Below are 26,169 nucleotides of genomic sequence, written 5' to 3'. Positions count from 1 at the left end.
GATATTTGCAACCGTTAGATTGCCTCCTGATTTGCCTTCCTGCCAATAAGTTCTGTGTGAAATTAATAACAACTCTTCTCTTTTTGTGCATTACACATTTTTTGGAAAAGCTTTATGAAACAAAAAGAAAAAAAGTCTGCTGCAGGATAAGGAAAATAGAACAATCAGGTTCCGGTTTTAATCTCCTCAGGGTCTCCAACCGTGGCACTGGGCCATGGCATGCCAGAAACCGGACTGCACAGACAAACAAAACCCCATCCGTGGGATTCATGGAATGTGCAAAAGCATGCCCTCTTCAGTCCGTGGAAAAAACCTCGCTCCCCGGAACCGGGCCCCGTGCCCAAAATTTGGGGGCCATTGTTCTAAGGATCTTAGTTTCTCGCTCTTCCAATGGCTATGAATTGATTACTGGATCACCACTGGGGGAGGAAAAAAAAACACTGTTTATGGGGTTAGGCTCTTCAGGAAAGCTAATTATGGGTTTGCTTCCCCTTTCTTATTATGCATAAATACAATCCACAGAGATGTTCTGTGAGCTTCCTATCTATAGAGGGACCTTTGCAAGTTGGGCTGCGATTCCGACAGTGCATGCACATACAACTGGTGTTGGGTCCTGAACTCTGATCCAGCTTTATTTATTCTCCAGGACAAATTGCCAGACAACCTGGGTCTGTTGGGTTCAGCTGTTGGGTTTTGCTTAGCTGCTTTGATTTTGACCGACGGGATGTTTTTTAACTTACAATCCTAAGTCTTGCAGCATGGTCAGAGATGACTGTTTCTTGCTGACTTGAAGCCGATGATGGGCATCTGTCAGCAAAACCAGGGTCCCGCCTCCTCTGTGATCCTGGCCTGGGATCATTCTTATCACAGGAAGATAGGGCATGCTGCTGGAGGCAGATTAGATGGGACAAGAGATGTTTCACGTTAGGTATCCACTGGAAAATGTTAACATTACAGAATGTTACATTACAGAAAACAATTGAGCTGCTATAACTAGACTCATACCCTAATACTTGGCGACTTTTAAGACTTGTGGATTGCAACTCCCAGAGTTCCTCAGCCAACAAAGCTAATAGATTGTCAGCTAAAACAATATTCCTTTGGTCTTTTTAGCTGCCAGAAAAAGGGAGTGTGGGAAAACAACACATTCTTGAAATGCCTAGATATCAATTCAGCAGTCTAAAGTTGTTGGAGCATAAGAAGGTTATTGGAGAGCATGATGAATGACTCCTGGAGACGGATGTGTCCTATTGGAGAAGTCACATCCAGGGGGTGGGGGAAAGACTAGGGTCAAGGGGGAAATATATGATATAATTTAGTATCGGCTGCACCCAGCCACGCACCAACATGGCGATTTCTATTAAACCAATTTACTTTTTCTGAGATGCAGCTAGAGACTTTTGCTTTGAATGAGGGGGATCTGTTGGAGCCCTGACATAGATATTAACACTTGGAAAGGGCCACAGGTTGTGCAGAGGCAACAGAACTGGTCAACAGTCTTGAGTGGGATGGGAGAAAATTGCTGTTAGCTTCAATGGAGATAGTCCTCTACTTACAATAGTTTGCTTAGTGATCGTTCAAAGTCACAACGGCACTTGAAAAAAGAGACTTACGACCCCTTTTTTGCACTTATGACTGTTGCAGAATCCACATGGTCACGTGATTTACATTTGGATGATGACAACTGACTCACATTTATGACAGTTGCAGTGTCCCAGCATCACGCGATCTCCTTCGGCCACCTTCTGACAACCAAAGCCAATGGGGATGCCAGATTTTCTTAACAACTGTATTTACTAATTTAATAACTGCAGTGACAGCTTAACAAACGTGCCGAGAAAAGTCGTAAAATGGTGCAAAACAAATTTCTCACTTAGTAACATAAATTTTGGGCTCCACTGTGGTTGTATACCTATACAGCATACCAAACCAGAGCTGCTCTTAAAGGAATGGAGAACTTTGGGATATAATGGAAACAAAGGCAAAACTGCCCCGTTCCTATCTGGGACCCACAATGATAGTAAATCTGCATGCACAAAACCTTCCATGGGAGTCTGTAGAGATTCTGTCATCCAGGTCCTGGCTGTCCCAAAGGTGCTTTTTCAGGAGGTAACTGGACTTTCTTGTTTTTTCTTTTGAAGATGTGTCGCTTCTCCATCCAAGAATCTTCTTCAGCTCTGACAGGACAGTGAGGAATGGAATGGAAATATTTATATTCCTTGCAGACAGATGGTCATTTGCATCCTTCAACGACCCTCTAAAAGGATGCAAATGACCAGCTGTCTGCAAAGGAATATAAATCCTTTCATTCCCCATTATCCTGTCAGAGCTAAAGAAGCTTCTTGGATGGAGAAGCGACACATCTTCAAAAGAAAAAACAAGAAAGTCCAGTTGCCTCCTGAAAAAAGCACTTTGGGGATTTCCATGGTAGTATTATGGCAGCTGCACTCCCGCCCGCACACTTTGGTTTATCCTAAGACCTTCTCCTTCAAAATGGAAGAGAAACACACCACTCCTTTACCTAAGGATAAATCTGCCTGGGCTAAAAAGACACAAATTGTCAACTACCATTATCTGCACCTGATTAGAGTCACTGGATTCTTCCACCTGAGTTTTTTCGGCTCCATTCGACCCTGCAGAGGCAATATTCTCAGATCCAATCTCCGTTAGTTTCTTGGAATCATCATCTCGCAATCCTTCAGCGATAGTTTTGTGCTCCTTTACAGGGGGAAAAAAAGACATCGTATATTTAGCTAAATAGATTCAGACAGGATCAATAAGAAGACAATTTAAAACGCAGCGAAGCGTGGATCAATATGGGGATTTCAGTGCACTTTCTGTTCAATAGTATTTAATTTAAACATATTCTTTATTCACTGAATCTGTAGCCTGGTTTTCCTTTGGAAATTTAAGATGGTATTTAATTAGAAAATTGTATATTGCCGCATACTCGCACATGGAGACTCAAGGCAGCCTGCAAGGACATAAAAGCACAATATAAAAGAAAGAAAAATAAATATAATAAAAAAAGAAAAATAATAACCCCCTATATCCCCACCCCGGTGACAACACACATTCATACTAGCCATTTAATAGGCTCCATCCCAGTCTGGGTTCCCCAGGCCCACGGGCAGAATCACATCTTCAGGTATACATGACGACCGTTCCTCATTCTCTCCCAACATTTCTTTTAAATATAATAAGCCTATTTGGTTATTTGCAATATTAGTAAACCATCCCAATCAGTGGAGATTCTGAATAGTGCAGAACGAAGCAGAATAAGACCGCAAATAAAATTTAAAACTAAAAAAAAAAAAAAAGATACGAAGCACACACTCCGCTAGTTCCCCGAAGATGGTTTCTAGCACGAGTCCAAAAGTTCAGAAGACTACATCTGAAGTCCCGGGGACCGACCCAGATTGGCTCTTTAAAAAAAAGATACTAATTAATGTAATTGGTACTCGTTATAATTCCAGGTCAAAGGCAAATTGAAAGAGGGAGGTTTTAATGGTCTCACAGGTTGCCCAGGAGGATGGGGTCAATTTCTTTCCACAGCATGAAGGCTATAAATCAGGGATGTCCAACTCTATTTCATTGAGGACCGCATCAGGGTTGTGTTTGATTGGGGGGGTGGGGGAGTATGGCTGGGGTAGGCGTGGTCAGCTCAACATCACTCATGCCAGGGGGCCCTGTGGTGGCCAAGGACTAAGGCAAAACTTCCCTCAGACCCTCCCTCACTTTCATTATAATCTTCCTTCCTTCCTTCCTTCCATTCTTTATCCTTCCCTCTTCACTCTCCTTTTTTCTTCCTTTCTCTCTCTCCTTATTTTTCCTTCCTTGCTCTCTTCCCATCTTTCCTTCTTTTTCTTTTTCTTTTCTCTTTCTCCTTTCCTGTTCCTTCTTTCATGTTCAAATGCAAAAGGGGAAACATTTCTCCTTTTGTTTTGTTTTTAGTTTGTTTTACTAGTCCTCTGCCATAAAAAATGGGTCCTGCTTTTGCTGGCTGAGGGCTGCAGGAGGCCGTTGTGGCCAAAAATGGCTCCGTTTTTGCTGGCAGAGGAACCGCAGGCTGGTTCTTTGCTGTTTCCAGGGCGGCCTTGCGGGCCAGATCTAAGCACCCCTGTGGGCCTTGAGAGCAGGGAGGGTTCCTGCGGGCCATGTGGGCGGCGCAGCCTTGTGTTCCTGCGCAACCTGGATTAATTGCTTTGGGAGGTGCTCTGAGGGTGACATTTCTCTGCAGACCACCCAATTTTTTTTCGCAGACCACCAGTTGGCGGCCACTGATATAGGGCACTTAGCAACCCACTGTAAGTATAAAATGGTTGCCAAGCATCCAGATCTCGAACATGTGACCAAGGGGTGTAGGCAATGTTTTGCAACACTTGGCAGTGTTTTATACATCATAAAGCATCCATCCCAAGAGTCCCATTAATTTGAACCGTTGTTAAGCAAATGGTTGTAAATCAAGGATTGACTGTATCAGAATAAATTCATGTTTGTCATTATTATTGGTTGTGGCAATGACCTGACAGTTGCAAACCAGCCTATGCAGCACTTAGAAATTGGAGACAGAAGAGATAAAGACTGGTGGTGATTTTGCACCTCCAAAGAGATTCTTGTCAACTAGATTCTTGTGAACTTTCAATCAGCATCTTTAAATATCAAGAGCCAGGCCTGCAGCCAAAGATTGTGGAGAATGCAGTGCTTAGTTATGTAACTTACAGGGCTTTGTGTAGCCACTGATAATTTCTGAAAAGCGACTACAGAAACACTAGCCGTGAGGGCTGGATTAGAACAAAAATCCCTCTTGCTCAACCCACCTACTAACAGTACTTCAGCATTTGTTCCCTAGTGGCCACCCAGATGTAACTGGGAATTTCTCTCATGGCCATTCCCAAGAAATTCTTCCCCAGAGAGCCACACAATGCAAGTGTGATTGAAAGCAGTTCTTCTTAGTTGTGCAACCATGTAGGCTATACTCATCTCTGCATAAAGCAGACATTTCCTAGTATCACGTTAGTTGAAGTAGTAGGTCTATTTTCCTGACAAATAATGAGTGCATTGTCTCCAGAAGTTTCCTTGTGAAGGTAAAGTTGTTCTCTAGGCCCTCAAAAACTCCCCCAAAGGCTTCCATCAGATATCCCCTCTGGAATGAGGTTTCCACCACCCCCATCATCCCCCCCAAAACCTGGGTGGTTCCCATCCTACTGGCGTTTTGGAGGGCCTTGAAGACCTGGCTCTTCAACCAGGCCCTTGATTAGGATGAGTGTAGCTACTTAGGGGAGGGAGCCTCGGTGGTTAGAGTGGTTAGAGTGCAGTACTGCAAGCTACTCCTACGGCAATTTGGCAGATAGAATCCCACCAGGCTCAAGGTTGACTCAGCCTTCCATCCTTCCAAGGTGGGTAAAATGAGGACCCAAATTGTTGGGGCAATAAGCTGACTCCATAAACTGCTGAGAGAGGGCTGTAAAGCACTATAAAGTGGTATTGCTCTCTAAGTGCTATTGCTATTGCTACTTGCAAGAAATAGATATGTGATTTGTTGCTGCCCAGTTTTATCATCTCTGCTTTCTAGGTTATCTTCTTTTATTGCTACATTCCTTCATTCTTTTATAATTCTGTTTTCTTATGGGCTGTCGATGGAAGTCAGGTGGTGTACACATCAATTAATCAATGTTGTGAAGCAGTGATAGGCAGACATGAGTGTTCGTGGAGCATAGATGTCAAAAATGCCAGATGGTCACCACAGCAAGGAAATCAATACCAACAGGCCTTTGATTACCTTGCCATGGCCATCGTCTTCTCTTTTTTTAAAACCCCACCTGTGCTCCTATGGTAGGCAAATTGAGAATAATGGAGAAAAGAGACTTGTGAAGGAGTAACAATACTATACAAACCTTCCCAGAAGATTGCGGTACCATCTTTTTCAGTTCTTCCATTTCTTTATCTTTCTGTACATTACTTGAGATTAGAGAACTCAGCTGAACTTCCAGAGCTGCCACCAATTGGTCTCTTTCTACTCGCCATCTTTGAAGCTCATTGTCTTTTTCTGCCGCACGTTTTTCCTGGAGAGAAGACAAGAGATTGATGATGACGATGACTGATGTGTTTGTTGTGTTTAGTATGAATGATTCTTCATAGCTTAAAAATGTAAAAATAAAGTAAAATATAAAAGCCAATTAAAAACAGAAACAACCATGAGATACAAAGTGATAAATATAAAGGTGACCATTTCCCAATGGCCCTTGGGAGCAAATCTGTTTTTAACTCCGGAAGGCCAACAAATGAGGCGGGTGTGTCCATAGATATGGTCAAAAAAAATAGGATAGTAGTTCTGGCAATGCAATCAAAGCTTTGACTGTTTTTTAATTGCTACATACTATTGTGCCCGCCATCTTGACATTTTTTATCATGTCCTAGGGCCAACTTGGCCAACAATGAGAGTGCTAGTGTGTGCTAAATCTAATATAGAAAGGAAGAGGTTGAAAAACCCGGAGATTACTTCAGAAAGCATTGCTCAAAATCCTAACCTTTTTCACCTTCCTTATTTGGAGAACCATTAAAAAAGACCCATATTGAATAAGTGGAGGATGAATTGAGAGGCCCAAAGCAAAGCAAAGAAAGGCTATCTTATATATAAGTACTTTGGTGCCAACAAGCATCGCGATAAAAGACATATAGGTCAAAACCAACATTTTAGTTTGCATCCCAAAACATAACCAAAACAGTAAACCTAAAAAAGTGTTGTATGACTTCTGAGCCTGGAATGTTGATTGCAAGTTGTTTGCAGTCATAAATCAAGGCACCACGTGACTGTTTCACTCAACGACTGCAATCCCAGCACTTCCAATTGTGGCTATTGTGTGATTGAGTGGGTCATTAAGCAGAGCATGCTTCAGGGGATGGGGGTGGCCGCCCTGGCATGATTTGGAGAAAGAACCTTCTGAACGACCGCAAGAATGGCACTCGCTTGCAGGATGGCTCAATGCAGCTTTGGTAGGAAAACCATGCCTCCCATCAGCTGGGCGTGCACGTAAACACCTGCAGAACAACATTACAAAAAGTAATGGGGTAAGGATGGAGGGTGGGGTGAGGCCTCCAGGACCCAGTTTGTAGTTGGTGAGCCAGCTGGGCACCTGAGATGGTGAGGAGAGAGTGGGAGCAGTTGCAATGTCCTTGCAGCCAGTCGTAAGGAGGGATCGTAAGGCCTGAATTTTGATCACATGTCCATAGGGGCCACTGCAACAGCTTTAACTTTGGACAAGGGTCAATTGTGGTCAAAAGTTGAGAACTCCTTGTATTGCGGTTGAAGGAGTTTCTAGTTTTAAAGCTGCAGCATATTGTGTGTGTGTGTGTGTGTGTGTGTGTGTGTGTGTTCTTACATAATTTGTCTACCTACACATGTACTTTTTGGATATTATACACTTAATAGTAAGGCACATTCATTCACAAATGTTTCTCTTGGATTTTTTTTCACAGATACAAAGAAAAACGGGAGCGGGGTAGGGATAACGTACTGCTTCTTTGAGTTGCTTGGCATAAGAGTCTTTATTTCCAGCAAATTTTTTCATCTCCTTGTTACGGAGAGTTTCCGCTACTTTCGCCTGAGTTATAAGGTGCGTCTTTTCTGCCAGCCACTTCCTACGATCTGTTTCATGCTGTTCTTCGCATTCCTGTTTTAATAAGAATCAGAGTTACACCATTTCTTCTAATAGAACTGAAAATGCTCTACAGACAAAACCACTGAAATGTGAAAATCTCCACTCCCGCATTCCAAATCCCTCAAAATATGCCTGAATTCCTGTCAAAACAGTATGTGTTTAAATATCAGATTCACATGTAACACTGAACTCTACAGACAAAGGAATTATAGAATATGTTCTACTTTTATGGGCTCTCATCTTGTTTCATCTGAATTTGAAAAGCACAGACTTTGTACAAAGCCAAGCGAATGTCTCATAAAAACTGTTTCTAATCCAGGAATCATAGTTTTTTTTAAATTCCTGATCATTATTTGTTATAAGATCATACTTTTTGTAAAAGTAGGGTCAAAAGAGGCAAGGTGGAGCTTTTATGGCATTATTGGAGGTTTGCATGCCCAACATAGATAGAAACAAGCAGAGCTTCAGTTGCACCATTGTAGCTGCCATCTTGAATTTCTGCTGTATGTACATCCATTCACATGCATAGGTTGCATATATATTCACTTCTTTCATATACTGGAATGGGAAACTGGTTTTCTTCCATCTCCAATAATACTTGACTTGAATCGGCTTGTTTTCCTTCATGAGCCTGCTCAAAGACTGAATATTCGGCTGAATAAGATTAAGGAGTGGGCTTCCCAGTCCTTTTTACCAATTCTGCCAAAATGGCGACTTCCTTCTTGCCATTAGCATTGGATGAGCCACGGTGGCACAGTGGTTAGAGTGCAGTACTGCAGACTACTTCTGCTAACTGCCAGCTGCCTGAAATTTGGCAGTTCAAATCTCATCAGGCTCAAGGTTCCATCTTTCCGAGATGGGTAAAATGAGGACCCAGATTTTGGGGGGCCATATGCTGACTCTGTAAACCGCTTAGAGAGGGCTATAAAGCAGTATATATTGTAAGTGTAAGTGCTATTGCTATTGTTATTATAATGTTAGTACAAACCAAATAAGCCCTTCATTTCTAGAGCTGACAGCATCTAAAGAAATATGTTTTCCCATTATTCTTACCCAACAACCTAAGTGTAGTTAGTGGGGAACTGATTTTTGTAAAAATTAGAACCGTGTTGTTTTGATCATACAGTTATAAAAATCCTTGGTCTCTCAGGACTACCAATGCCAGTTTATTAGAGGTTTTTTTTTTTAAGAAACAAATTAGGCTCAGGTGAATGGCCCCTCCCATAGGGAACAAAGAGGAGCAAAAGGAGAGTGGTGTTTGCAGGAGATAATTAGTTCAATTCATTAGGGTGAAGATCTGTTCCTGATTTCTTGCCAAGTAATTGCTGCTATAGTGTGGTGTTTGGAAGATAGCGGCCTGGCAACTCTCCAAGCCTGATAAAGGTCTGTAGTTGTGAAATCTCGTGAAAGACTGTTTGCTGGAGAGGAATTCCCTTTAACCTAAATAAAAGGGGTTTTATCGGAATGAGGATCTGCTTCCTGATCGTGAAAAGCCTAGGTGAGAACAGCAAGTAGCTTGGCATGAAGTCCCCTCCCCTATTTGCCACTAAATGTGACAGGAAGTGACGCGTTACCTCCAATTTCTCTTGCAATTCTTTTAATTGTTTGTGAAGCAAGTTGGCGTCTTTTTCACAGCCTTCATTAATGTCTTGTGGCCTCATATCATTCTTCTGCTCCTTTAGCTCCTGGTATCTTTTTTCCCATTCTTTCAATTCTACAGCAAAACATGTGCATTAGCAAGTGGACATACAATTGACATACAAGATGACAAAATGAATCCCATTAGCAGCAACTGAAGATAGTCACAATTTGCCTACAATGACTACAGAATTCAAGCAGCTGGTGCAAGATGAAACTTCAGATGACCAAGAGACTGGACAGGTCAAATTTCCTGGCATGTGAAACAAAGGGTGCAACTTTCATGATTAATTCTCCTGCAAGCTGCATATGTATCTATATTAGGTAGCCTTCCAATTAAAACCACAACTGAGCCCAAGATTTCTGTTGTTAAGTGAGACATTCATTAAGCAAGTTTTGCCCTGTTTTATGACCTTTCTTGCCTAAGTTATTAAGTGAATCAGTGCAACTGATAAGTTAGCAACCCGGTTGTTAAATGAATCTGGCTTTCCCACTGACCCCTAGTCAAAAAGTCGCAAAAGTGACCTTGGGACACAGCCACGGTCAAAAATATGAACCAGTTGCCAAGCATCTGAATTTTAATCATGTGTTCATGGAGATGCTGCAAAGGTCTTAAGTGTGAAAAATGGTCACAAGTCACTTTTTTCAGTACCATGGTCACTTTGAACGGCCCCTAAATAAATTGTTGCAAGTCGAGGACTACCTGTGGTTGAAATCTACACCTCAGCTTCAAAGGCTGCCTGGCTTTTGTGTAAGGGAGCCGAGGGAATAAAGCACATCCTCCTCCACTGTGGCTTACCTGCTTTACACCTTTCATTCTCTGCTAGCGTGGCCTGAAGAATTTGATCTTGTTCATACTGAGTCCGTTCTTGTTCCTCTAAGGTCAGTCTCATGTCGTCAATGATCTTCTCTTTGCAAAGCACATCTAAAGTTGGAAATAAAAATGGCTACTCTTGAAAGCCTTCTGTGCAGTCCTTCCGCAAAATGAATTCTTAGGGAGAGCAGGGAGACGTAGCTGTGGGCCTCAGGTTCACTTTTCCAACCCAAGTGATTTCAGCTTCCTGCTATATGCAGAAAAGAGGCTGCTCATGTGAGGAGCAGGGGTTTCATTGATATAGTACAGGGGTCGGCAACCAGCAGCTCTGGAGCCGCATGTGGCTCTTTCATCCCTCTGCTGCAGCTCCCTGTCGCTCAAAATATGCGTCACAACCGCCAATGTGCAATACCTGCCGGCACACCATTTACTGAGCTTTTTGACCCCCGGTTGTCCAACGATGGATAAATCCAAGAAAAGAAAAGTTTCAGAAGAAAACAGAATGTTTAATTCAACTACATATGCTAGTTTTGTGGCCGCTCAAGAAATACTCAGGCATGGGAAGAGTTTTGTGACTCCCGGAGTTTTCTTTTCTGTGGGAAACGGGTCCAAATGCCTCTTTGAGTGTTTTTAAGGTTGCCGACCCCTGATATACTGTAGTACTTCATATCAACACTATATATAGATTAGCAAAATTATACAATCCAGAGAGAATAAGAAGCAGAAACATTTAGAAGCATGGACAAATACACCGACACTCATTCTCTCTCTGGGTGTGTCTCCTTCCTAGTTGTTACATACCTTCACATGAATTCTGGTACTGCTGTAACAAGTCCTCCAGCTTCTTACTTAGATTGTCCTGATTTGGACACAGAAATAAAAAACATCAGACATAGGCACTAAACGTTTTGTAAAAGTTTTTTTTAACCATAAAAACTGGGTAATTCTAAAGTCAGAACCACTGTGCTCAATTGCAGATAGCAATGCTAAATACACATAGCAGTAACCTACATTAAATTCTGTCTTTGAGTGGATCTTCACACACAAAACATTGTCTTCACTAGGATCTTCATGTAGAAAGCACCAACTGTCTTCATTAGGAGTTTCAAGCACAAAGCACCGACTGTCTTCACAAGGAGCTTCATGCGCAAAACACTGTCTTCACTAGGAGCTTCATGCGCAAAGCACCAACTGTCTTCACTAGGAGCTTCATGCGCAAAGTATTAACTGTCTTCACTAGGAGCTTCACGCGCAAAGCACCATCTTCACTTGGAGCTTCACACACAAAGCACTAACTGTCTTCACTAGGAACTTCATGCGCGAAACACCAAGTGTCTTCGCTAGGAGCTTCACACGCAAAGCACCGTCTTCACTAGGAGCTTCACACACAAAGCATTGACTGTCTTCACTAGGAGCATCACACGCAAAGCACTGTCTTCACTAGGAGCTTCACACGCAAAGCACTGTCTTCACTAGGAGCTTCACATGCAAAGCATTGACTGTCTTCACTTGGAGTTTCACACACAAAGCACCGTCTTCACTAGGAGCTTCACGCACAAAGCACCGACTGTCTTCACTAAGAGCTTCACACGCAAGGCACCAACTGCACTCCAAGGGCCATGTTATGCAAGTCACATTCAACCTCTCCCCCCACATAATGCTACCAAGATTGAAACTTTCTGTGGCACCTTCTTAAATTGCTGGATTGTCCGCTGCTTGAGATCCAGCTCTTCAGTTAGCTGGCCTTTGGCCTTCTCAAGTTCATTAACTTTACTCCGCAGCAATTTCTCTTCAGCACGCATGCTGCCCACCTGTAAAAAGATTATACCCAGTTGGAGAGAGAGTGCTACTTTCCCCACGTATCTGGGCTGCAATTTGAAATACAGAGAAGAAGGACAAATCAAACATCGATGTGAGCAGAGAGATGACTTCCAGCAGGAACATGTGTCATCTTTTGAAAGCAGAACAAATGGAGCTTCTAATAGCAGGGAGGAAAAATGATCTTGATGTGGACAAAAAGGAAACAGCCAGAAAAATCTGAGAGTTGATAGTTTTGTTACATCAGTAGGAATGGAAATTGTCCAGTGATGTTGGCCTAAAGAGGCTTTGAACAAAACTCAAACAAAAGATATCCACCACTATTAATAAACCTTCAAAAGAGATTCTCAACTGATGACCATGGAAGGTCAATCTGTTTAATTTCTTCCTGGAGTGCTTCAATTTAACTCAATTTTATGTCTTCAAGCATGACTAATCAAATTAGAAGTACAGGCAATCCTCAACTTAACGACCACAATTGAGCCCAACATTTCTGTTCCTAAGTAAAACATTTGTTAAGTGTTTTGCCCTTTTTTATGATCTTTCTTGCCACGTTTGTTCAGTGAATCATTGCAGTTGTTAAGTTAGCAACGTCATTGTTAAGTGAATCTGGCCTCCCCGTTGACTTTGCTTGTCAGAAAGTCAAAAAAAGTGATCACGCAGCTCTGAGACACCCCACCCGTCATAAATATGAACCAGTTGCCAAGTTGTAATGGTTCTAAATGTGAAAAAGTATCATGTCACTTTTTTCAGTCCTCTGGTAACTTAGATTGGCCACTAAATGAACTTTTGTAAGTCAAATGCAGAAGACAAAAGAAGAGTTGCATACAGAATGACAGGAAAAATATTATTATTATTTTTTCCTCTTGCAGACCTGTCTTTGAACCTGTTCAATCTGCTTTTTGCTATCAGCCAACTTCTCCTTCAGATCTGCAAATTCTTCATCTTTCTGCTGGATTTCTGCTTGCAGGCGGGAAGAAAGATCGGTACTCTTTGATAGCTCTTCTTTCAATCTGAAAAAGAAGCAAACAACTTCTGTGCATGAGTGCGAAAAAAAAAGAGTGAAGTCTTTTAGAAATAACTCCCTAAGCTGCAGAGTTCTAGTTAAACAAACCAGGAATAGAATAGAGCCAAGAGTCAAACATGTTTCAATAGCAACATATAGGTGAAATGGCTCACTCTCTACTTCTTACCTTGAAAATGTTCTTCTCCGATAGGAACAAGCAAATATTTGTGGATTTTAATTTTTTAAGTTGGTCTTCGCTTCCAAGAGCTCCAGGGCATTTGGGTCCCAACTCCAGTACCACTGAGTCATTGCAAATAGTGTTCTTTGAATGGGACCAAAATATTCATCTCCAATTTTGTAAGTTTTGTTAGTTATGTTCCCAAGGGTTATTAAAAAAAAAATAGTCAGGAAAAACTTAACCCCCTTGTTTGGTATATGATCAGAAAACAGAAATAATGTTCTTTAAGCCTTCAAAGGGCATTAAAGGAAAACCAAAAATGGTCAGAAGCTATATGCAGACTACCTAGGAGGCATAAGTTACACTAAAGCTATGATAGACTAACAACCATAGGTAAAAATAGTTAGAAAAAACTCAGTAAGGACATTAATTTAGATTTCTATAGAGAACTTCTATTTTTCTCTTTCACAAACACAACCACTTTTGGATTCCAAGCAGTGTTACCTAGGTCTTCCAGCCAAATCAGCCAAATTTGCAATTTTATTATCACTGCTTGTGTTCTACTCAGTTCCATGGAGATCTTCTCGCAGATTTGGTCAGTGTCTTTCCAGACGGGTCTGGGCAGGTTCCTATTGAGAAAAGGCCTCTCTAAAATTCCCTAAGCCGTTCCGGGCTTTAAAAGTTAAAATTAGCATCTTAAATTATGCAGATACAACAACTAACAACCTGTAATTTTTTTTAACATTAGCAGCTAGCTGCTGCAATTTGCATTAATTGAAGCTTCTAAATACAAACAGAAGCAGAGTGCATTAATTTTCTCTTCTAAATACAAACACTCTCCCCCATTCAAAATGTGGCACACTTATCTCTTTTTCCAGACTAAAGGACATTGCATTTTTCTCTGTTAAATATCATTATTATTTTTCAACCTATTTCCTCTAATCTAGCAAGATCTTCACTCTATTTCATTTCTGTCTTGTAAGGCATTAGCTATTCCATAGAGCTTTATGCCCTCTTCAGATCTGGTAAGCATCCCCTCACTTCATCATTAACAAAAATATTTAAGATTATATGTACCAGAAAGCCTATTCAATGCCTTTCTCTGTCTGAGGTAAGAGCCATTCATGAGTATTATTTGAGCAGGAGTTTTGAGCTTCTGTTATGTTACTTATTTAATTAGTTTGCTGAGCATGATGCTCTTGTAGAGGGCAGAGGCACCTTCTGGGCCAGGAGGAAAAGTCACCACCAAGGCAGCAATGGGGGCGGGGTGGGGGGGAGATTCTGAGCCCAGGTCAAAAATGTAATGTAACATCTTTAGGGTTGATTAACATGATTAGGCGATTGGAGGCTAAAACATATGAAGAATGGTTGCTGGAATTGGGAAAGTCTACCTTGATGAAAAGAAGGACTAGGGGTGACATGATAGCAGTGTTCCAATATCTCAGGGGCTGCCACAAAGAAGAGGGAGTCAAGCTATTCTCCAAAGCACCTGAGGGCAGGACAAGAAGCAATGGGTGGAGACTAATCAAGGACAGAAGCAACCTAGAACTAAGGAGAAAATTCCCGACAGCTAGAACCAATTAATCGATTGTACACCTCTCCTTCAGAAATTGTAAATGCTTCAGCACTGGAAACTGCTAAGAAGAGATTGGATAACCATTTGTCTGAAATGGTATAGGGTTTCCTGCCTGAGCAGGGGGCTGGACTAGAAGACCTCCAAGATCCCTTCCAACTCTTCCCTTCTCTTCTAATCTCAAACCCTTCCTTAGATCACACAACATGAACAAAAACAGAAGCGCGTTCAGACCTGCAAGGTTTTGTTACTAAAGCCTTACAATAAAGGTAACACTAATGTATATGGTATTTGGTTTCCTAGCCTGGTTTACCTTGAACGGCTGCCACTTCTAAAGCATTTTATCCAAAAGCTGTATACAACCCATTCCCAAGGCTGTTTATTGAGAAGCAGCCCCTATTATGTTCATAATGCTTGTCCCTTCTACTATAGAAGTCTGCAATTTTGCTGGCTTGCAAAGTTTCGATTTTTTATCACTATTACCAGCTATTATACTAATATACTATACTATTATACTATTAAGACAATAGATCAGTCAATGACTTCAATTAACAGAAGTCTAGAAGTGGGAATTCAATTCCTAGAAAACATCTAATTGAAAAACTATCCTAGATTAAGCATTTCTTGGGATAAAGGAAACAGAATGCAGATAGTCTAATTTCATCTGATATTTATATTTGTATCTATGTATTATTTAGCAGGAAGGTAACAAAAACTTACTCTTTGGTGACTTGCTTTAACTTTTCTCTTCCAACTTCATTCAGTCTCTTCAGGTCTACAACTTCCACCCTCAGTTGTGATTCCTGATCCATGAATTTTCCGATTTTAGCTTCCGAAATGCCAAGCTTCTCCTCCATGTCTTGAATGGATTGTTTCATCACTAAAATGGCTGACTCTTTATCTTTCACTATTTGTTCTAAAGAAACTATTCTGACATCTTTTGCCCTACACTCTTCTAATAAGTCCTCGTTCGTTTTTATTTTCTCAACCGCTCTATTTTCCTCTTCCTTATATTTTTCAACATAAAAAGTATTTTTCTGCTCTAGGTCCCTCAGCTGATTAAGGAGGGATGTCTTCTCCTGCACAAATGCGTCTCTCTGACTTATAGTTTCTCTCAGTTTCAATTTCAGCTGAGAATTCTCCTCATCGGCCTCCGAAGTTTTCATCCGTAACTGCTCAACCTGTTGCATGAGGTCTGCAATACTACTGCTTTTTTGGGATGAGGCATTAATGATCTCCTGGCTGATTTTCCAGATGCCTTCAATGCTACGATGGAACGAGCTCTTTTCATCAGCGTTAACAGGAGTTGGCAAAAGCTTGTCTCTTGATATATTTTCTTGATTTGCCAAGACAACATCTACCATAGGGCAAGCTGACCCTAACCTGTTCAATAAACCCAGTTCTGCTTCAAGTGTCTTTACCTGTGATTTTTCTTCTACAGTTATTTGGCTAGCAGCACCTATCTCTTGAAGCAGAATCCGAATTTTCTCCTCGTGACCTTTATTTCTCTCTTTCAGCATAGCTAATTCAAGTGTTGCCTGCTCCTGAATTATCTGCTGTTGCTGGAGCTCCCTTTTCAAGCCAGAAACTCTTTCCTTTTCGGAAGAAAGAGCTTGAGACAATCGAGCAATTTCACTGGAAAATCCCTCCTTCTCATTTTTCTCTTTTTCTAACTTTTCTTTAAGTGAGGCCACCTGAACTTCTAGCATTTTATTTCTTTCCTCCAAGGCCACCATGTCTCCCTTTTCCTTCAAAGGATGGGGTTGTGTTTCATCAGCTTTCTCTGAGACTATGGCATCTTTAGAACTGCTGTGAATGAATCCTACGAAAAGTAAAAAGATGAATTTTATACAACCGTCAACTGCCAACATATCTGTAACATCATTTTAGATAATTTGCCACGTGAATAAAGGATCTGAAAAAGGTATTTTAGAGACCATTTTTGGTTCCTTGTTTCCTTCAAATCAATTTTGGGAAAACCAGACAACTGACTTGCCTTACAAGTCTAGTCTATTAACTATCCCTGAGCAACTATTTAAGAAGTTGACACTGTTGTTGTGCAGACTAGCTTATCTGCAGTGATAGCACTGCTTGAGGCAGAAGTCTAAATGAATATACAGTTTAGACACCACAAAATTTCCTGAAGTTTTTATTTCCTTATTTGTTGCTGTCAAAAAAATAAAACATTATATAGTTATTTGATTTTTACATAAAGAGCCATGGTGGTAGCACAGTGGTTAGAATCCAATATTGCAGGCTAACTCTGCCGAATGACAGCAGTTTGATACTGACCGGCTCAAAGTTGACTCCGCCTTCCATCCTTCCGAGATGGGTAAAATGAAGACCCAGATTGTTGGGGGCAATAGGCTGACTCTGTAAACCGCTTAGAGAGGGCTGTAAAGCTCTATGAAGCAGTATATAAATCTAAGTCCTATTATTATTTTTTATCTTATTATAATATACTTTCAAATATATTGTGTTCTTTCTTTATACCATTTTTTTTTGAGGCTGAGGTAAATTTTTAAAAAAATTCTGCTGGGTTTGCAAATACATTAATAAAAACATTAGCTTCAAAAAATAGCAATTTTAAATCTCTACAGACCAGGCATTAATACGGTAACATCAATTTCAAAAAGGAATCTGTGGTGTTTTTATATAGCAGGGCAATGTTGATCCACCCAAAAAAGTTCTTCCTGTTCAAGGAGAATGATGATGTGGTAAGCCACTCTAATCTGAAGTACAGTAATTACTGGTAATTGAAATCTGAAATTGCTGGTCCAAATATAGCCAAATGGTATTTAGCACACACCTGAAGAGAGGAATGATGAAGAAAAACTTACAGTCGCAGATGCATGCATGCACACACATAAACAAAAACCATAGAGTGTATTCAATGACAAAACAGAGGGACAAATGTAAGTCTTTTCACATAACCTTTGTGCTTTCTAAAGATGCATACAGCTAGTCCTCGACTTACAACAGTTCAACTGACTCATATTTATGACGGTTGCAGAATCCCGGGGAGGGGGGGCTTGTAATCCCCTTTTGCGACCTTCTGACAAGCAACGTCCATGGGGAAACCAGATTCACTTAAGAACCGTGTCACTAACTTAATAGCTGCTGCGAGTCGCTTAACAACTGTGGCAAGAAAAGTCGTAAAATGGGGCAAAACTCACTTAACAGAAATGTCGTGCTCAGTTGTGGTCGTACATTGAGGACTGCCTGTATTTCTATATATCAAATGATAAGTCACACTTACTGACAGGCCAACAAGAGGAAAAAAACTCATTAAAGGACAATATCTATGTTGATATTGGAATATAAGCATTTGTGGAATGTAATTTTGCAGTGGCATGAAAATGTACAGTAGTAGAAAGCTACTTTAATTGCAGGATTCCAACAAGCTTCATACTGATCCAGAAGAAGTGTCCCACTGTACAATAGAGTTCCCCAGCCTTTCCGACTTTGCGGGCTGGCGGGGTTTGGTTGAGGAGATTCTGTGTGAGTGGCGCCAAGCATGCAAGCTCACAGCTCCATTTGTGGGAACATCGGGGACACATGCCTGCCACTCGTGCAAATGGGGTGCAAGGGCATGTGCTTGCTCACATAGCTGGGGAGGTGCGCATGCACCTGAATACTCCCCCGCCACTTCCAAGGCCCAGTTCCAAACAGCTCACAGCCAGTAGTAGGCCACAGCCCGGGGGGTTGGGGACTTCTGCTGTACAGCACAAGCATACAGAGGGATACAAAACACAAACACCACTCCCTACTAGCACTGATGATGTTGCCTAGTTTGGTATTGAAGCGTATGCAAGAAAACAGCCAAGCTGAGAGAGCACCGGAGAGGCCACAGAACAACACATGATCAGACATTTAGCTATACATACATGACCTTCCTTCTGTTATCACAGATATCCGATATACAGGAAAGAGAAAGGAGTAAAAAGAGGGGGAGATTTAGTTTTAATTTATCAAAAAGCCCAACAGTAAATTTCATCTTTTTATGATAAGGACCAATTTAGCATTTTAAATCTCATTTGGAGGGGCGGGGGGAATATATTTGAATTTTTCTCTGTTGAAGGCATGGGACAGAGGTTTTCTCTCATTTGAAAAAAAAAAAATAAGAAAAATATAAGAGGAGGTAGCAAATCCAATAGAAAAGCAGATATAATGTTGCTTTGAAAATATACTTTCATGTGTTTGTAGCTTTGAAAATTGGTGCAAATGAAAAACAAACATTAGAACAGAATCCTTTGTATCTACAGGATAGCCTAAGGCCAGGGTGTGAAACTCATTTTTTTTGAGGGCTGCCTCAGGGCTGTGGGGAGCTAGGCTGGCATGGCCAACTGGATGGGCATGGCCAGCTTGACATCATTCACTGGACATGGCTGACTGGGTGGACGTAGCTAACTTGACACCACTGTCCAAACTGCTGGCATGTTTCCTCTTCACACTGGGTAGGCCGGGCCAAAGCCACGCTAGCCCAATGTTTCCTCTTTGCATTGGGTAGACCAGGCCAAAGTGACGTGGGCCTGTCCCTTACATTTTCCAGGACGTCCCCACCGGATTCAACCATATCATGGGCCTTGTATTTGACACCCCTGGTCTAGACCAGTGATTTTCAACCTGGAGAAACGTAAGACTGTGGACTTTAATTCCCAGAATTCCCTAGCCAGTAATAGCTAGAGATTTGGGGACTTAAAGTCCATATAACTTATAGCTACCAATGTTGAGAAGCACTGATCCAGATAAATGAGGCAGAGATTAGTCAATTCTTGGCACGTGCTACAGAGTAATAGGTTTTATACTGGTGACCTTTAAAGATTCTCTTAACAATGAGGGTTGTGATTTTTTTTGGGGGGGGGGGCGTGGCTATATGAATCCCAAACCAAAAATATTAACTACCATGTAAATTGCTGGCTGTAAAAATAAATAAATGGGAAGAATAATTCAGATGAAAAAGATGCAGGATCTTGCAGAGCAAACCATGATGTTTTTAGCAGACTCACAAAGATTGGAATTTCCATTGACTAGTACATTTAGGACAATCAAAATTACACAAATACAACACACACTTGAGCAGACCCAGCAGATTCACAAAACAGAAGCTAGCTCACAACATCAATTTGATGAGAAACACACACACACTACATGGAAAGGGAGATGTTCCATTTAAAAAAATGTTTATTTCTGATTTTTTATAAAAATAATAGGAGTTCATGCAAGATGCACATCTGATGTGACAGCCGTCTTCTGGGTCTCAACATTTAATTCTGTACTTTATTAACTTTTTGTTTTGATATATAAATTATTTTTGACCTCAGCAGCCTTTCGGTATATGCAGAAGAGGAAGTGATACCTTGCTTTGAAGGGGGGCCTTCTTCATCCCTTTCTAAATACCGTTTCCTTCTTGAGCCAATGTTTTTCTCCTTGGATTCACTGCAGTTTTCTTGTTCTATTTGCTGTTTTATAGTGGCAATGGTGATCTCCTGCATTAAAATAAAGAAGCCAATTTTTAAAGGGCAGAACCATTAACAATTCACCTGCTTTACCATTTCTAGTTTAAATGACTCCTACAATAAAAAAGATAAATAAGATTTTTTTTTCCATTGCTACTCATACATGCTGGAATGTAGTATCCAGTCAATATGTTTGTCAAGTTCGCTTATTTTTAGATACTTTGCTAGTTTCACTAATGCCTCACCTTGAGGTGGCTCGGCGATTCAGACGCTGGACTTGTTGGCTGGAAAGCCAACAGCCCACGTTTGACTTAAGCACTACACAATGGGGTGAGCTTCCATTCTCACTCCACGCCTGCCAACCTAGCAGTTTGAAAGCATGCAAATGGAACTAGATAAATAGGTACCACTTTGGTGAGTAGGTAACAGCACTCCTTGATGTCACGCTGGCCACGACTGGAAATACCTTTGGATAGCGCTGGCTCAACAGCCTTGAAACCAAGATGAGCACTGCCCCCTAGAGTAGGGGTTGGCAACCTATGGCTCTAGAGCCGCATGTGGCTCTTTCATCGCTCTGCTGCGGCTCCCTGTTGCCAGTCAGTAGAGGAAAAAGGATGCCATGCTATGAGGAGACTCTATGGTGGGGGAACCAGACTTCTGGTCGGCTCCAGAATTCAACGGGAGGCTTCTGGTTAGGACCTTTGTGGCTCTTGAGTGTTTAAGGTTGCCGACCCCTACCCTAGAGTCAGCAATTATTAGCTGAGTAAAATCTGGGGCCTCCTTTACCTTTGGTAGGATCACCAAAACTATTATTTCTGCATGGAGTATTAGTCAAATTAATGGATATAGGCACTGAGTAAGTATGATAACTTCTCAGTATTCTGGAGATTGCTCCCTTCCAATACCATAAGAATTTTAGTGCTCTCATTTGAAACTTGATACACACAAATAAGAAAAAAAAATCTTATTCCCTAGATTTCTCCCTATCTTGATGCATAGGATCAGATAACTTTTGTAGGATCTTGTATGGAAAATAGAAATGGAGCTGACTCTAGGATAGAGAGTGTGTTCCTTATAATGGATCCCACACAGCGGATCTATATATTACCTCACCTCACGTCTATAATTCTTTGTCTTTTCATTGTCATGAAATGTTTTCCTTCAGATTTTATTCATAAAACATCCAAAATAGTTTGTTGTTTCCAATTATCTATTTCAAGGAGCAGTCTAAAATTTAGATAATTGCTTTACATGGTAACACCAAAGATAAACAAAACAAACTGTTCTTCAGTGATGCAAGGTATCACAAGATCTCTCTCCCTCTCTCACATGGAAGTTGCTCTCTGAAAGTTTAAATCAGGGGTCTCCAACCTTAGCAACTTTGAGACTTGTGGACTTCAACTTCCAGAATTCCTCAGCCAGCAAAGCAGCCAGCAAAGCATGGGGTTGAAGTCCACAAGTCTTAAAGTTGCCAAGGTTGGAGACCCCTGGTTTAAATCATGTATGCCAGTGGTTCTCAACCTTTTCTTCACCATGGACCCCCTTTAAATACCTTTTATGGCCACGGATCCTCAAGACCTAACCACCGATGTATGCTATTAGAATGAAATCAAGTTGCCTGGGAAAACATTTCTAGATATGAGAATCAGCCTCTCTCCACACTTCCCACGCTGCTTAAGAAGTTGCTCCCTAAAGCTCCTTATGTTTTAAGAACAAATGTGTGTAATGACATGAAAAATGAGGACATCACGAAGGTTTTTCTACCTACACAAGGCTGTGTGCCTTTTTGAATGAGGCCTTAGTTTGCATCATTTTGTTACTGTCCAGTTGCTTTTAAATCTTTGTACCTCAACGGACATATTTCAATGGGATTGTCTGTCAGGACAATCTTGAGAGTTGTAATTGGAATCATACTAGTGATAGTATCTAGCTTTTTTTCCCAAGCTTCAGGGTTTTCTTTATTGACTCTGGCCTTCACATTATGTGCCAAAATTATTCTACCTTTAACTTCATTATTATGGCTTCCAATTAGCTCTCTGAATGTATTTCATCCAGTACTGAATTAATTAGATTCTAGTCGAAGGTATTCTGAGCAATCTTCTCCAACACAATTCAAAAGCATCAATTTTTCTTCATTACTTTTTCCTGATGGCTCAGTTTCAAGGCTGTACATTACAATTGGGAAAGCCATGACATAGGCAATGTGTAACTAAGGCAATGTGGGGACATTCAATTTCTCAGCACATTAATTGTCAGAGATGCCTCCCCAGAGTCTAACATTACTATTTTGACCATGTTTTCTCCCAAATAAATTGTAAGTGGTGCCCTGCTGGATCAGACCCAGCGATCGCTCTCAAAGTGGCCAACCAACCCCATAAAGAAACCCACTAGTCTTCTAGCAGATGGCCTTCAGAAGTGGTCACACTGCCGTCAAGGCTAAGAGTCGCTGATCCCTCTGACTTCCATGAATTGATCCAGCTCTTTTCTATTAGCAAGCACCATATTTCATGGTACAATTCTCTCTCAGACACAGTTTTTCTTTCATTAGATTTTTTTTTTCATTTCAGGATATTGTTGTTGGTTTTATTTTAAAGGATGTGACAGATTTCAATTCAAAATTCTTCAGGCATTTAACTTACCAAATCTAAGCCATTAAAGTAATTATTTGTATCTGCCAAAGTCAAGGAATATTGCTCAACTAATACCTTCTTGGTCAAGTGACTTTGTTTCTTTTAGTTTCAGTTATCATTTATAGAGATTGTATAAGGGCTCCAACTTTTGACACCTTTTTTTTTGTTAATGATGCCTAATCTATAATCTGATGCTTTGAGGTAAAATGGTACATTCAAGTCCATCTCAGTTGGCTGCCTCCCAGAATATCGATGTAAAATCTTGACATTTCTACTCTGACATCAATTTTTCTGTTGCTCATGGATCTAATGTTTCATTTACCTATGGTTTGCCTTTGTACCTTTACAGCATTAATCTGTCCTTTTGCTATAGCCATGTTAGTTGACAAATGTTGTTTCAACGTTGCTCCAGCCACAACATAAATGCCAGTGCTACTCGTACTCAATCTCTGCTCTCCGAGTGCTTTTTGAATACTTTCTGACTCATCTTCTAATCTCTTTATGATATTCTAACTATAAAGTGTCCATTTGGTTTTGGCACACTATTGGAGGGAGTTGGAATTTCCTTCTTCCACAGATCATATTTAGTTTAATTCTTCTTTGTCGTGCCTATGGATGACTCCACATTATGGTGTACACTATTAATGGTGTAGCTCCTTGAGTCACTGGAGAAAGAAAGTCTCTTCCACCATTTCCCCAAAGGAGGTTTTATCACAAGGGTGCATGCAAGCTCCCAGTCACATGGCCACTATTAAGGTATTCATTAAGGTTAAAGTGTGAGTACAATAAAGTATTTTATTTTCTTATGATACAATGGCAATGATCAAGGTACTACTGAATAGGGTTGCAATTGAAGAGGCTTTGAAGAAATTTTATAATGTGGGAAAGAAGCCTATGTGGTCAGAGCACTATTTGGTGTCACTGAATTTGAAAATCTACAAATAATGAAGCGGACCTTCAATCTTAACTCAATTGTGTGTCATCTCAGAGCTGTGGTGGTGCAGTGGTTAGAGTGAAGTACTGCAGGCTACTTCTGCTGACTGCCAGCAATTTGGCAGATCGAATCTCACCAGGCTCAAGGTTGACTCAACCTTCCATCCTTCCGAGGTGGGTAAAATGAGGACCAAAATTGTTGGGGGCAATATGCTGACTCTGTAAACCGCTTAGAAAGGGCTATAAACCTCGGTGAAGCGGTATATAAGTCTAAGGGCTATTGCTAAGTGCTATCTCAAGAGTGGGGATTGGATAGAGTGCCTCTAGGAGAGCAGACATTTTCTGTTATGTCTGACAGCAAGTCAAACATTACTTTTCTATCCACACTTATGTTCCATTATGGATTAAAAAAATGCCAATAGAGTAGGAAATCAAGGAGTAAAGGAACATATTTGGCCAGCTCAAGTTGCTTACCTTTCAAGAAAATGTACAGGCCCTCTTTGTTTTATCATACGCTATCTTCAAAAATCTTTGTCTTAATAGATTGTAAACATAGAGGCTGACTTTTTCCAAAGAAATAATAAATAATAACATTCCAAAGGTTGTCTTTGGAGCTGAATTCTAATTGACTTTTGGATTACCTCTAAAAGCTTAGCAAACCTTGACCCTAAGAGGTAACATGGCTACCTTTGAGGTGATCAGGTAGACAGATTCAATACTCACAGAATCTTTTATGGTAGTTTCCAAGTGAGCAACCAGAGTTTGTAGCTGACTAATTTCTTTGTCCTTTTCTTTCACAGCTTGACTCAGCTCCTGAATGTGTTTGTTCTGTAGAGCCATTTTCTTGAAAAGAAAGAGAAAGAAGACTGAGAAGAGATGTGTCTGCACATAGTTGGCAACTTACAACAAAATATAGTCTCAAGCTGTGTTGGGCTAGCTTCATTAAGTCCTGGTTTAGGAAGTTACAGAAGATTGTCCCAAATCCTCTGCAGAAGAAGACAACCCACGAGCTCAGATGATCCCTGATATGAGTTGGAGTTTCCTCCTCAATTTGAAAGTCTATTTCTCTGTATGCCAATATTCACTGCCTTCTAACAACTGTCAATGTTTTTATTTTTTCATTAATCATTTTTCTGAGGGGGTTTTTTTTTGGTCGGGGGGAGGAATGCTGTGGGTGGATGTGAGAAAGAAAAAGCAAGTGATGTTATTGTCTCCCCATTTTTCTCTCCATGGACCCATCTACTTTTGTTGTGATTTTGGGACAAAAAGAGACTATTTGCTCCTGATTTGAATGTAATGAACAATCTTTACCTCAGTAGCATCTTGAAGGACTTTAGTAGATTCACTCAGTTTATCTCCTTGCATTACCGCTGCTGGAATATAAGCAGTTTTTAAAATATTTTTTAAGTACCATGAGAAGAATTACTTCGATTGTTTAGAAAACTAATGTTAAACAAACATTATGGATTTATACATCATGTAAATAAGGGAATATTTTTAATTAAATTTCTTGATACCCTTATTTTCTGTCTTTTTTTGTTAATTTGATAACATTCAGTACTGCTCAATTAATTGGTTAGGAAATAACTGACCAATCTGCTTTTAATGAACAAGCAGTCATTAAACAAACTCTTAAGAGTAAAATTACTAATTGGTCAAATGGCGAATCTCTTAGCTCACTGCTAGGCTCCCCAGTAATTAAAAATCTATTTTTCATTTTTTAATTAGACCCAAAAGATATAATTATACTAGTGCTTATGTTTATCATACCTTTAATATTCATCACTGGTTCATTTTTATTTTCAAACGATGAAGAAATAGACTTAATCTACATTCTGATATATAAAATGCTTTTATTGAGGATTTAGAGCAGCGTTGCCAACCTGTGGGCCGCGGGTGGGCCACGAGAAAATTTTGGTGGGCCACAGAGAAATCTCACCCCCAGAGCAGCCCCCCAAACAATTAATCCAGACTGCACAGAAACACAAGGCTGCGCCACCCACATGGCCCCTGGGAACCCTCCCCACCCACTCACTCCTTTCCTGGCAAACTTGCCTGCTAAATTGCTATTTTTCCTTTTTCTGACCATCATCTGTACTGCTGTGCCGGGAGATTTAGATTAGCTAGGAAGCAGGAGATGGTTGGATTTCTTGCTTTCTAGCTAGTCTTTAGATCTTTGGCTCTGCTTTTAAGCACAGCCGAACCTCCCTTAGGACTGAAGGTTCTATTATTCAGTGCAGACTCACGGCAAGCAAATTTTATGTGACAGACTCAGGTAGCCAATAGCAGATTGGCTCCTCTCGTCGTCCTCTTCTCCTCTTCTTCTCTTCCTCCTCCTTCCCTCCTCTTCTTCTCCTCTTCCTCCTCCCCTTTTCTTCTTCTCTTCCTCCTCTCCTCCTCTTCCCCTCCTTTTCTTCTTTTCTTCCTCCTCCCCTCCTTTTCTTCTTCTCTTCCTCCTC

General features: G+C 40.8%; 1 protein-coding gene across 1 annotated transcript in view; it reads right to left on the bottom strand.

Moving 5' to 3' along the window:
* The window catches only part of KIF20B (kinesin family member 20B), a 68,800-nt gene that overhangs the window by 13,906 nt on the left and 28,725 nt on the right, over positions 1-26,169 (bottom strand). Inside the window, exons 17-29 of the mRNA XM_087932414.1 lie at positions 25,022-25,083; positions 24,434-24,553; positions 20,048-20,177; positions 15,409-16,510; positions 12,806-12,944; positions 11,802-11,924; positions 10,915-10,972; positions 10,099-10,224; positions 9,236-9,375; positions 7,518-7,673; positions 5,898-6,065; positions 2,581-2,718; positions 741-935 (exon numbers count right to left, since the gene is read on the bottom strand). Of these exons, the coding sequence (XP_087788540.1) occupies positions 741-935; positions 2,581-2,718; positions 5,898-6,065; positions 7,518-7,673; positions 9,236-9,375; positions 10,099-10,224; positions 10,915-10,972; positions 11,802-11,924; positions 12,806-12,944; positions 15,409-16,510; positions 20,048-20,177; positions 24,434-24,553; positions 25,022-25,083 (2,657 nt within the window). The remainder of the gene's footprint in view (positions 1-740; positions 936-2,580; positions 2,719-5,897; positions 6,066-7,517; positions 7,674-9,235; positions 9,376-10,098; positions 10,225-10,914; positions 10,973-11,801; positions 11,925-12,805; positions 12,945-15,408; positions 16,511-20,047; positions 20,178-24,433; positions 24,554-25,021; positions 25,084-26,169) is intronic.

The sequence above is a fragment of the Pseudonaja textilis genome, chromosome 4 (genome assembly GCF_049901715.1).
Source record: "Pseudonaja textilis isolate UNSWEBS1 chromosome 4, rPseTex1.2, whole genome shotgun sequence".
Taxonomy (NCBI): domain Eukaryota; kingdom Metazoa; phylum Chordata; class Lepidosauria; order Squamata; family Elapidae; genus Pseudonaja; species Pseudonaja textilis.
Note: the sequence above shows the minus strand (reverse complement) of the source record. Positions and strands in the feature narration are given on the sequence as shown.